At 43.8% G+C, this 13,237-nt stretch overlaps 2 protein-coding genes across 3 annotated transcripts in view; both read left to right on the top strand.

Moving 5' to 3' along the window:
• Nucleotides 1-13,237, top strand: part of LOC308336417 (uncharacterized protein) — a gene marked incomplete at its 3' end in the record, with an annotated part of 688,546 nt that overhangs the window by 76,971 nt on the left and 598,338 nt on the right. The window lies entirely within an intron of this gene.
• Nucleotides 1-13,237, top strand: part of drosha (drosha ribonuclease III) — a 119,415-nt gene that overhangs the window by 41,085 nt on the left and 65,093 nt on the right. For both annotated transcript variants that reach the window (XM_080794084.1, XM_080794083.1), the window contains exons 19-22: nucleotides 764-871; nucleotides 11,230-11,368; nucleotides 12,303-12,363; nucleotides 12,896-12,955. In XM_080794084.1, coding sequence (XP_080650210.1) covers nucleotides 764-871; nucleotides 11,230-11,368; nucleotides 12,303-12,363; nucleotides 12,896-12,955 — 368 coding nt within the window. The remainder of the gene's footprint in view (nucleotides 1-763; nucleotides 872-11,229; nucleotides 11,369-12,302; nucleotides 12,364-12,895; nucleotides 12,956-13,237) is intronic.

Raw genomic sequence — 13,237 nt, 5'->3', positions numbered from 1 at the left:
CACGCGCTGTGACACCCTGCCCCTCATTACTTCATTTCACAGACACGACTCAGATTAGGTTTATTTATGTATTATTATTTCCATATATCCCATAGACACAGAGTGCATACTGTGTATATATCTGTGTAAGGTGTGCATCACTCACACATCCCCCGGCCATTCATTTAGCATACAATCTGTAGGAATCGGGAGGGAGAAACGAGCGAGAGTGACAGGGAAACACATACTGTAGGCGTGTCCACTGTTTGTCCAAAAGGCCGTACGTGTCAACATGTCCATGGGCCTCCATTACAGCGTCCGTGTCCACATGTGAATTCCCCCAGTCCTCTCCATCAGGGCCCTCCTCGGCTTTTTCTTTGATTATTTCATCTCGCCGGGGCAGCACACATACTTAATAAATAATGACTGTCTGATAGATTTTCTCCTCTCTCCCCAATCCCTCACCATCCTCTGTGTCTTCCACCATCTGTGTGCCTCACGCTGTCCCTCAAAAACACGCCGTCTCTCTCCCCACGCCCGCCTCTCTTCTCCTGTCCTCTTATCTCTGGCAATCAATCCTCTCTTGTTCCCTCTTTCTCTTGCTTTCTTGGGTGCTTTCACCGTCCATTACTTCTCTTCCGCCCCCTTTGCCCCCTTTTTTTATGGAACGCACGCAGTGGTGTACAGTAACTGAGTACATTTACTTAAGTATTGTACATGAGTACAATTTTGAGGTATTTGTACTTTGCTATTAAGAGTAATTTTCTTTCCCACCACGTTGCAGCATGCCATGATGCTTCCAGTGCTCACCCACCACATCCGTTACCACCAGTGTCTGATGCACCTGGACGCACTCATCGGCTACGTCTTCAAGGAACGCTGCCTCCTGCAGGTAAGGCAACGCTCGGACACTTTCTTTTTTATTTATTTTTATATATATACATTTTTATCCCACAATTTTGCAACCCAGTGTCAATTATCTAATGTAATCCTGGGCACTACACTTCCACCAACCTGGGGGGGGGGGGGGGGGGGGCAGCGGACTGACCTCATGCTACCTTCTATGCATGAGTAGTCAAAGCTGCTTCTTTTCACCTGACAGGGGAGAGTTTCCCCGGCCCATAGTGCGTGGAAGGAATACGTTATTCCGACCAGTTCCTTTCCCCTCCATCAGGTGCTGACCAGGGGGAGGTAGTTTAGAGACCAGGATTACTGCATGTTTTTTGTAAGGGTACCTACCCTAGGGTTAGGGTTAAGGTTAGGCACTTTCAAAGAAATTCGATAAACGGCTGGATGGCACTTACACCCGTCTTCTAATGAGAGCGCAAAATCTCTCTTGGAAGAGCCACCCATCGACTTATACTCTAATATACGGCAACCTCCCCCCTATTTTCTTCACTAGTCCGACCCAGAAGAACAGTTTGCCGGCCACTGCTACAGAGCTGATCATGATGTTATATCTTCCTTTCTTCTCTGGAATCCTGCCTCAAAGCAGACCAGAGGTAGAAAACTGTTGTTTCCTGATATCATTGCTATACGGACACATGCATCACTAAGCAGGAACTGGGGATGGCAATGAAGGACCGGGAAGTCTGGTGTGCGCATTGTGAAATCCATGATCTCAACTGCGGCCGAAAAATGATGAAGGCAACGCCACTGACAATAAGTAACACAGCGGTGTGTGTGTGTGTGTGTGTGTGTGTGTGTGTGTGTCTTCTTGCACTGTGCCGGAGAGTGTTTGTGTTTGTTGATTTGTCAAATGCTAGTGCAACTTCCAACCATTCTCCTATGTCTCTAGCCTCCCACCTACCCACCCCCTGGCTGTCACATACTGTGCACATGCTTCCACATTAAAAATGGAGTGCTGTGTATTTGTACTTTTTTGGGTGCAGCTTCAGTTCAGGTCGATCACTACCCACCAGGCAAACCACAGGCATACTTATCGAACTCTGTCGGCTCTGTGCCGTCAAAGAAATGTTGTTTTGACCAAAAAATGCCCTCTGGGACAAGGAATAGGAGATACAGGCGATTGAAAGAAAGGGATAGAATGGATTATTATGGTGCCGATGATCTAAGATGGGTGACGGAGTCTTCAATTGACAAAGGACTTTGGCAATGGCGGTATAAGTGTTAAGGAACTTGACTGCTGCATTAATGTGTTCAGAGGTTTGTTCAATTGACTTGGAAAAATCCTACACTTCAGGCATAGCTGCTTTAACTCATTGGCAGTTGAATATAGCTTGTTTTCATCCAAAAACGCTGTCTTTTAAAGGAAAGCAGAGTAAAATGTATTTTTTTATATAAAAAAAAAATCCTCTAACATTATACTTCATAACTATCATTCATAAGTTGCGGAAGAGTGCCCTCTATGGTGAACACTGAGAAACCAGTGTTCAATGGCAGTCTGCACTGCCATTGAGTCTGTGAAAAATATTTGTCAATGGCAGTAGGGATGCGAATCTCTGGAATATTCCAAAGTCGAAGGAATAATCTAATATAAAAAAATCACACCTGTGTGAACTGAGTGGTGCAATTCCCCTCCCCCCACACCTCTCTCTCTCTCTCTCTCTCTCTCTCATTAGCAGGCAGCAGGCACAGCAATACCCCTCTCTCTGTTTCTGGCGCCCCCTAATGGTATTAATAAGTCACATACTCGTGCTCACTGATACAGGTACACAGGTACACGGACATTGCTGGTTGTAGGAGTGGTTGCACCACTCAAAAAATAAAAGAATGATCGCCTATAACAAATGAAGGTAAAAAAAAGTGACAAAATCAGCCTTATAAGACTCCGGGTCTCGTGAGATCACAGAACCGTCAGTCAGAGGCAGCATAATTTGATTTAAACCCAAAACGAATGCATTGCTTTGATCATTTCCCGTTTTATGTCGAGGTATGTAAAGATTGTTCCAACTTCTATCACAGCACTATGAGCAAATCATTGGAGTGATGCGTCTCTGTTCCTCCATATAAGACCGGCGCTTGTATCTAAACTAAACCATTTAAAAGATTTGGCTATAAGATCATCCATTTGAATGATCTCGCAATCATAATCATATCGGCGCATATAGAGAAAGAATGAGAAAGTTTTACTGCATATTCGGATAAAACTAGACTGGTGCTCGACTGTAAAGCGGTAACGATGGAAGTTGGAGATCCATGCCCAACCTGGCTATGCAATACCCATTGTACCCGTGTCAGAGTACCTGTTCCACCCATTTGTCTGTGTCCCTTGTATGCCCATATATGGAGATTTCTTTATCTGTCTCTCTGTGTCCCTTTATTCCTATACATATGGAGTTCTGTGTCAGGTATGCCCAAATATGGAGTGTTGTGATGTCAGTACAGGCCAGCTCCGTATATGGACCTTGGGCTGGTCCAGAGCCCGGGCAGAGGCCTTTTGTGGTGGTTCTGGACAACCGTGGGTCCGACCGACTCGACACCAGGCTCTGCACTCCCTGTGGAGTTACGTGCATTACAGACGTACGTGTGTACGGACAGACAGAGACATGGTGCATTTATAGTTACAGTGGATATGTTATATTAATACATTCAGCGTTCGATGGGTTCGAATGAGTCAATCCCACGTGGTGTTTCAAAACGGATATTCGAACGTCATTGTTTGGCTAATTCTTGCAGCACTAAATGGCAGTGAGTTAATGGATAGTATAGTGAAGGAAATGGCGGATGGAAAAAGAGAGGCGAAGGAATGTGACACTGGTCATGGGACTGATGATGGCGTAGACCAGGGGTTCTCAACCTGTGGGTCGCGACCCCTCGGGGGGGGTTATTATTATTTGGGGGGGTCCCCAAATTATTATTTTTGCAACTGAGTGGCTGGAAAATGGAAATGAAGAGTTTAAATAATAGTACACATAGTACATGCATACACCTTCCCTAATGATTATATCTGGTTTCAGTATTTATTTATGGTGTATTGTCTCTATCATTAACTTAAGGTTATTGTAGCAGAGCAGTCAATTTATATTGGGGGTCGGGAGGGGGCGGGTCGGGGGTCCAGAGACATTGCCAAAGCCCTCCAAAATGTGCTTCTCATGCAGGGTTTGCTACCACCTAGGTGGCTGCTCATGTTTTTCAAACCACCTAGTTTCACACCCTATACCATTCTCTCACACACGCACGCACACACGCTGTGTTATCTATGTGTGCTTCAAAAGAGTGTTTCAGCCCACTCCTGAGTTGCCATGGCATGGAGGCAGCACAACATGAGCGAGAGTGCAGGAAACATCAACATCCTTTCTCTTCTCTCCTGTCCTCTCCTGTCAGGTTTGCAGCAGCGATACGTACAGAGGCCCCGCATGCAGCCGCCTGCAGCAGTATTGAACATCTGTCATAACCTGATACATTAGAAATCAATGTGTTGTCTTGTGTGTACATAGTTAACAAGAGGTGTGTGTGTGTGTGTGTGTGTGTGTGTGTGTGTGTGTGTGTGTGTGTGTGTGCGCGTGTGTGTCATGCACACATTGATCAGCGTTTGGCCTCTTGGTGTGCTGACACATTTATGTCATAACGCCAACAGAGAAGGAATGACCGTGACCCTGTGGGGGTCAAGGTAGGATTGGCCCTTTCATCGTGTCCATATCGTGGTTGCTAGGGATTCCGTCTGGTACTGAGATAAGGTTGCCGGTTCGCTATCTGATCCGCCCAGCTCACAGTATCAGGGGTGCACACGCAGATCCGACACACCAAAGGTCCGAAGCGCGGGGACATGCGATGTGATGCGAAAATGCGATGGTCCGACATGCGCTGCACCCGTGCTTGCGGTTATGGTTAGTTTAGGGATTGAGGTTTCGGATCAATAGTATGTCGGAACTAAAGCCTGTACCCAAGTATCAAGACACATTTTGGCAATAACCCCCACACATCGTTGTGGTTTTGTCATGTGATCAAGATGCATCAGTCCAGATTTTTCACATACCACTCCACTCGACTGCCTTCCAATTTTTACGAGCCCTGGGTTGGCAACTCTTTTCAAACTTTTTTTTTTTACCATAATAAAAAGTTTTATTTATCCATGTATAGATATAGATATACTGAACAGACGGAGGACTTGTACAGGCGTTTCATCAGAATGAGGCCTGCTCTGTATCCCAGTATTCACTCTGAGGCTCAGGATGAAGCCCCCAAAACATGGGGAGCTGCTGCTTCATCTCCTCCTCCACTTCTTTGTGCTGTTGCTGCCTCTCTCTCTCCCGTCTGTTGTCTGCCCACCTCCGAGCTTCCGGGGCCCTTTGAAGGTCCTCCTCTGAGAGCATGCCCCGTTAAAAGATTCAAAACCGCTCGGATGAAAGAAGAAAGGAGAACTGTGACTGGGAGTGGGGGGGCATCTCCACCTGCATCACTGCCCCCATCAATCCCACAGACCCCCTGCTGCCTCGCTTCGACCTGGTGCTGATGGCAACGCCAGGGCCTTCACAGAGGGGCCTTAATTATTTAACTGTACAAGTCTTGAGGCCTTGGCTCTGAGACGGATATCTTAGTTTGCTGTGTGTGTGTTTGTGTGTGTGTCTGTGTGCAGTGCTTATATATTGATGTTATTCCCTGTGGACTGGAGCAGGGATGTCAATGTGTGTGGGAGGCTGGGTGGCCAGTAGGCCTGGGGGTGGTAACCGGTTAGGATTCTATTGGAACTGTGGTTATAAAGCCACCGTTTACCGGCGGTTAAACCTCTCTCATATGATGCACAAGTGGACATGACAATACAGGGACTTGTTGACCGTTGATTCTTTGCTATGACCCAGTCGGTACTCAAACCCTGAGTAACCAGTCTCAGGGCGGCCACTCGTCTCTAACCACAAGGACACTGAGCTGTGTATTAGACCAGTGGTTTTCAACCCTTTTCATTACAAGGCCCAATATTTGTTCAGCATTTGATGACATTTTAGCCTCTCAGAGCCAAACTCATATATCGTTGGATGAGATCATAATCCCATGCTGTATTGAAACCTTAATCGTCAAAATATCAATTCTTCTACATTCTCTAATTGTGTACACTTCTTGTAAATTAAGTAATGCAGATGTTGTTATTCAACTCTTGAGGGCGTGAAATGAAACCAAATTTCCAACCAAACCGATAGGCGCCCATTTGGTTTAATTTTACGCTCTCAAGAGGCACGGGTCAAGAGGACGTCCCACATTAACATTATGCTAATGTGGATGTACTCCAGAACGACACAGGTGCGCAAAGCACCAACGAGCTGGCCAGATAGATGTATGGAGAATTTGACAAATGTCAATCAAGCCTGTTTGTTAAAGCTATTATTGTACATATGCGGTATAGACTAATGTCTGTAGTTATTAATGCCTGTAGTTATATGTGCATAGCCTACTTTATCCGCGGGATTCAGCGTTTTAGCCAAAGCGATAATTTAAGCATAATAACAACGGTCGCTGCCCGGGACTGTGCGTTGCAAGTCCTCGTGTCTGAGGACGACGACAGCCTATAGAGAGAGATCTAATAACTAAGGGTCCATTTGGTTATCAACTCTATATCATTTAGCATGGGGACCACCTGGAACCCCAACCCCCCCTCAAGGACCGACCACTGGTTGAAAACCCACTGTATTAGACAATGCAATACACAATAATTACATTCTTGAGCACAGGGATGGAGTGCCGGCCAATCAGCAGTGGGTTTTTTTTTAATTCCCTGGCAGAGTACTCAGTGAAACAGGACGAGCGATGCTCTCTCCCATCAAGACGTCGTCATCCCTGCCAGTTCTCCTTCTCTCCCTCATCATGTTTACCCACACCTCACCCCATGTTGTTGCCAAAGGCTGTTAAGCAGCAGCAGCCCGAATCAGTAGTGAGCGATCAGTGAGACCAAATGCCTCCATCCTTTATGCAGTCAACCGTAAAACCCTTTTTTCTTTTTTTTACCAGAGCCAATTCTCTTCCTCCAAGACTGTAAATGACACGTACAGTGTTGTTGCCGCCGTTGGTGGTGGTGGTGGTGCTGCCTTAAAGACTGAGTGCCGCAATTTTTTTTGTCCACCCTAAAACATGATCGGGTATTATTATTAATATAAGGAGGAAGAACTTTTTCAAAAAAAAGTGTACAGTATTTGTTAAAATGTTGTTTTTATGTGGACACGCCCACCAGTTAATTAAGTATACGTGAGTTTAACATTAGCACCACCCACCTAATCCAGTCCCTCCGCTTCCTGCTTTAAGACCACCCACCTGTCCTATAGTCCCTCCCCCTCCTTACAAAAGGACTGCCCGTGGCTCTGCCCAATTGTTTACAAAATGGCAGAGGGATGACATATTGGTGAGATTCAACATTCACATGTTTGAGCCAGATTCTGGTTCAGATGAAAGACAAGGAGGTAATGCCCTCTTCATTGGTCTGTGATATGGGTGGCCGTATAGCCACTCAACTGTTTCATTGGGGAATTTCACCTGGAGACCTACATTTGACAAATAAATTGTCATCACTTTATGATAGGAATGGCAGAGTAGATGTGTGTATATATTGCAGAGATGGCTGCACACATTTGCTTCTTACCGGTATATGCATTTCCCCAAAGTTCCCTCTTGACAGCTGCAGGGTACCCACAGTCCCGTTTAATTGTCTGTACCTATACTGTACAGCAGCACAGCTCTGGCATAACAATAAGATAAAAAGTTTTCTTCAAAGCATTCATTAATTTCTTCAAGCCGTCGTAACAACGGACACCTGTAGGTTACATTTTACATGCGATGGTCAAAGTTAAAGTTAAGTTAAGAGGAGAGAAGATAAATCCTGCAGCTAAAGCGTTGGAGGAGGTGTCACAGACAGACAAGGCGATACGAAGTGCAGTCAAACCGATACGTATATTATGTTCACCCGCGATTGTTGTTGCTGCTTTCTGCCGAGTTCCTGCGGGACCGCAGGCGTGCATTAAAGAACATCCTCTCGTGTAATTTTGTTTAATTCAGCCATTGATCACGCCTGCTGTCAGCTGGTAATGTCTCAGAGCACCCTGCCGCTGCCATGTTAAAAATGCACAGGTGTGTATGTGGCACCTCTGCCTACAGAGGTTGTCGTATTTAAAAATATGTGTCAGCTGGTAATGTCTCAGAGCACCCTGCCGCTGCCATGTTAAAAATGCACAGGTGTGTATGTGGCACCTCTGCCTACAGAGGTTGTCGTATTTAAAAAAATATATAATGAGGGGGAGGTGTGTGCAATAGTTATACGTTACACAAACTCTAAATACAAAGGGGATACACCATTGCACATAAAAACGACTCCATAGTATCTAATGAAGTACTGCCACATGAAAAACTGGAAAAGTACAAACATTGTGGCACTCCATCTTTAACTGAAGTGCTTGCATATGTTTAACCTGATGAGTTTGCTTGATACTGTGTCACAGCGACTTGTTTCATATGGCACAATGAGGGAGTGGCAGGGGTCATTTTGACCGAAAACGAATCGGCAGAGATGGTTGCGAACGCAGTGAGCACTAACTATGAGACCTAGCAGATCATGTCTGTCTGTCTGTCTGTCTGTCTGTCTGTCTGTCTGTCTGTCTGTGTGTGTGTCTGTCTGTCCTGCTGTTACACCACCTGCCCGCCACCAGAGGGCGCAGCTGTATCACACACAAAAAACACACACACACACACACACACACACACACACACACCTTAACTTAAAAAACTTAACTTAAAAACACACTTAACTTAAAAAAAAATAACTTAAAAAAAATCTTTAAAAAACCCAAATATGTACGAGCTGCGTTCGCTTCCCGCGTTTGCGCGTCTTACTTGTATTAGTATATGCCTAAATTCCTATTTAGAAATGGTTTCAGATGAAAAAAAGAAAAAAAGCAGAGATGATTTGAATTGAATATTTAAGGGAAAGTCATGGAAGGGAAACCTTCCGAGCAAAGATAATCAACTTAAAACTCTCAAAATGGGTCAGAAAGACCTCACAGACACTCTAGTGTTAAGAGGTGAAAATACAAATAAGCTACCAGTCAGTAAGGTCAAAAAAACATAATCTAGTGATGTATAGTAATAAATAAATATGCCCACCCACATGGTACAGATTTGTTAAATGCGGGCCGGGGTCTTGACTCGTGCACTAATTTCTTTATTTCTTTTACTTTGTCTCTTTACTCTCCGACCTCCACACTGACCCCCCACTTGTACAAATGTGGTTCCTCTTAAGCCCAGTGAAATAATACAAGCAGAGCTGCTGTTTGAATTTGTCTCCGTTCGAGACTACAAAGATTCACATCCTCCCGAGTGGCTCTAAATATTGAAAACCTCTCCGTTAACATTTTACAAGTGTATCTCATCGGAGCTTGAAATTGATTTGAAGTTGCCTGACAAGAGACAAGCATTTTGAAAAGCAAGCACAGCAAATAAATTGTTCTCTAGAGTTTTCTTTCTTTTCTTTCTCTTTTTTTTCTCTCCTTTTTTTTCCTTTTTTTTCTTGCTGAGATTAACATTCTCCTAGTATCAGATTTATAAAGGCTTGACATATCTCACTGACTATCGTATCTTCTTCCCTTTCTCTCCTCCTTTCCAAACTGAGGGCGTTCAGTCAATGCTGACTTTCTAGGCACAGCAGTTTTGTCCTCTTTGAAAATTGAGCTGGGACATCAGTTCATACATTTCCTTGAGGCTAATTTCTCATTCGCTATCTCTCCTTTACCCGCTCTCTTTTAGACACTTGCACTTGCACACTTGTCTTTTAGCCGGAGTGAAGCCTGGAAGGCTTTAATACTCCGGCATTAAAGTTTTTTTTTTTTTTTTTCACTTAATTTTTATTGAAAGGAGAACAGACACAAACAAAAAACAACTAACAAGACAATACAGGAAAGAAAAAGAAAAGAAAAGGGACAAAAAGTAGAAGAAAAAAAAGGCTGCATTTTTCATATTACAATAAACATTCAATGAAATTCTATTGCAATATCGCTAGGCTGAGAGAAGAGATTCCACTTTTCCCATTTTTTATAGAATTTATCCTCTTGTAGTCTCAGTATGAATGTTAGTTTTTCCATAGAATACAGTTCCTCAATAATGTCCATCCATTGATCTTTCGTTGGTGGGTCCTGTTGGTACCAGCGTTGTGTGATTGCTTTTTTACTTGATGCTAAGAGGATCTTGATTAAATATTTATCATGTGTTAGAAACTCTTCAGGGATATTTCCCAACAGTAGAAAAGAAACAGACAGAGGTATCTCAAAACACAGAATGGTCTCTAAAGTGGAGTGAATATCCTGCCAGTATTTCTGAATTTTAGGACAAGACCAGAAAATATGAGCGTGGCCCGCTTCCTTGTGGCCACATTGTCTCCAGCAAGGCTGTTCTGTTTTCAGTTGTTTTGCTTTAATTTTGGGAGTAATAAAAAATCTCATTAAGTTCTTCCAACAGAATTCTCTCCACATTCTTGAGTTGGTGGATGTAATTTGTGTTTTGCACATGTTTGATCATTCTTCTGATGTGATGGTAATCTCCAACTCTTTTTCCCAATTAGTTTTAATGTACTCTGTGGAGTTAGACCTAGCTGAAACCAGGGCATTATATATACTGGACACTACTATATATATATATACACGACTCATGTTTATATGCCTGAATAAAAACCTGTATGAGACCGGCATTAAAGTTTAAACCACGCTCGTACTGTTTTTTTATTTTAATTTAATTTTTCTTCCCTGAAAACAAGGTGAAGAAGAACCCAGCATGTATTTGTTCTCACTCTACAAAAACAAATAGAATATGCAAATCACTTGGTTGAGGTGCTGGGTTGCAAAGGAATAATTTGACCCAATGAAGAAGAGCCTTGGCTCGAAACGTTGCCCTTTAAATTCCATTGGGGTGTCTGCGTTTATTCTTTTTCTTTGCCATTCTCACTTTAAACACGGGCCTGCTCTCTTCTATTCTTAAGGGGCACAGCTGAATCCAGTGTTATTTCGTTTTTTTGCAATTGCAAAAGTCCTTTGTTGTATTTATACTAGGCACTTGCTCTGAGCAGGTCAGTCAGGAGGCCATTGTGTAGTGAGGGGGCGGGGGGGGGTGAAGACAACCACACTTTTTAAGTGGTGCAACCACTTCATTAGCGTTTTTCACAGCCAAGTGTCACTAAGTGTTCCGTCAGGAAGTGACTCACTCACTCACACGCGGTGACTCACGGGTGTGATTGTTTTTTTTCTCCTCGTTTCTCTCCTTATTATGATTATGATGATACATTGATACTCAAACTACCCTTCTTGCTCCTTCCCACGTGTCCAGCTGGCCATGACCCACCCCAGCCACCACCTGAACTTCGGCATGAACCCGGACCACGCCCGCAACTCGCTGTCCAACTGTGGCATCCGCCAGCCCAAGTACGGCGACAGGAAGGTCCATCACATGTACATGAGGAAGAAGGGTATGTCCAATGTTTGGTCCGTTGGAAGTCTCTATCTTAGAAAATGTCATTTTTGCGTTTTTTGATTGATTGAACGAATAGTTTATTAGACAGAAATGTATAAACGGCGACCGAGTACGGTCAAACACTCAGTCCAAAAGAGATGGCACCCTCTTGTCTGGTTGCCATTTAGGCACTATGCAATCAATTCATAGAAATGACAACAAAATCCAACAAAAAACACTGTGTATATATAAGGAGGAGAAAAAAGGAAGGGGGGGACCAGGTGGTTGATTTTGTTTTCTTATTTTAAATCATTTCTATCTCATTTCCTTCCCACTTGGTGCTGCTCTTTTTGCTGTAAGAGCATAATTCTTAAGTGAACATTATGTACACTTTTTTATGAGTTCATCGTTTGCTGTTATGTATGCATTGCCTGTCTGGAAACCAGACGTCCTATTTGGGACATTGATAACTGTAACTTGGTTGTTATGTATCTCTGTCTCTGCTTGTTTGTCTTCTCGCACATACTGTATGTGACCAAATTTGACTGAGGGACTGTCGTTGGATTTTTTTGAATTTCCGTTCTTTCATGTCTCATGAAAGCAGGGAATTATAGCTTCAAATTGACATATTGGTTTGTTTTGGAGATATGGCTTATAGAGTAATGTCTTGCAGAAAACTGAGTTGAGAAATCGGGCTTGAAAGGTTCACTTCTGTGGTCTCTAACATTACACCTATAGCTACATGTTTAAGCATTTATTTCATATTTACATGTCAATTTCAGCAGACACTTATTTTAGACATGCTCTAGTATGTGAGAGTCAGCCTGTGATAACTCATTTTTTGTTGAAAAGCTGGAATTTGCGCGATGGCGGGCTCTCAGTCAAATCTGGTCACATAATACTCCCTCTCTTTGTCCCGCTCATTATGCGTATCTCCCCCACTCCCCCAGGAATCAACACATTGATTAACATCATGTCTCGCCTGGGCCAGGACGACCCCTCTCCCTCCAGGTAGGTACCCTAACCCCTACCACCACACACATTATCTGTGGTAGACTACGGCTGACCGCAGGGGCCTGCATCACAGGGGCATACTGTCGTGATTAATCGGCCCCGCAGGCCCTCTGACGGGAACATTCACTCTGACTGTGAGAGGATCGTCCGTCTCCAGGGACACGGTTCCACTCAAGCATTAGATAAACACAGTCTTTGTGTGTGTGTGTGTGTGTGTGTGTGTGTACATATTTGTGTCTTGTGAGTGAGCGCATAACATGCATGTTTACGTGTGTCTGTGCTTGCATGCATAATATGTCTACGTGCGTGTTTATCCATGCGTGCACATTTGCGTGTTGACTTGAACGTGTCTTTATGTGTGCAAGTAAGCGTGCAGAAAATGCCTGTGCTGCACGCTGTGATGTATTTCGCTCATTTTGTCCCTCTGTCACCCGCCTCTTTTCTACCTTTCCTCTTCCTACCTCCACCGTCCTCGTTTCATTGCCCTCTCTCTCTCTCTCTCTCTCTCTCTCTCTCTCCTCCTTACAAGAATCAACCATAATGAGCGTTTGGAGTTCCTGGGCGATGCCGTCGTGGAGTTTCTTACCAGGTGAGAGGCCACAAATCATCAGTGGGTGCAAAGTAACTAAGTGCATTGACTTAAGTACCGTACTTAAGTACAATCTTGAGGTGTACTTTACTTGAGTATGTCTTTTACTTCTAGAGGCAAAATATCATGCTTTTACTCCACTACATTTATTTGAAAACTTTTGTTCAGCTAGCTAGCTACTAGCTTTTGTTTACATTTCGACCATTTGAAAATAGCCAATCTACAAGCTCACCATGCGGCGCTTCGTCTATTTTCTAAAGATTATGAAACATTTGAAAACTA

The sequence above is a fragment of the Protomyctophum bolini genome (genome assembly GCF_963924005.1).
Source record: "Protomyctophum bolini genome assembly, chromosome: 21".
Classification (NCBI taxonomy): Eukaryota; Metazoa; Chordata; class Actinopteri; order Myctophiformes; family Myctophidae; genus Protomyctophum; species Protomyctophum bolini.
Note: the sequence above shows the minus strand (reverse complement) of the source record. Positions and strands in the feature narration are given on the sequence as shown.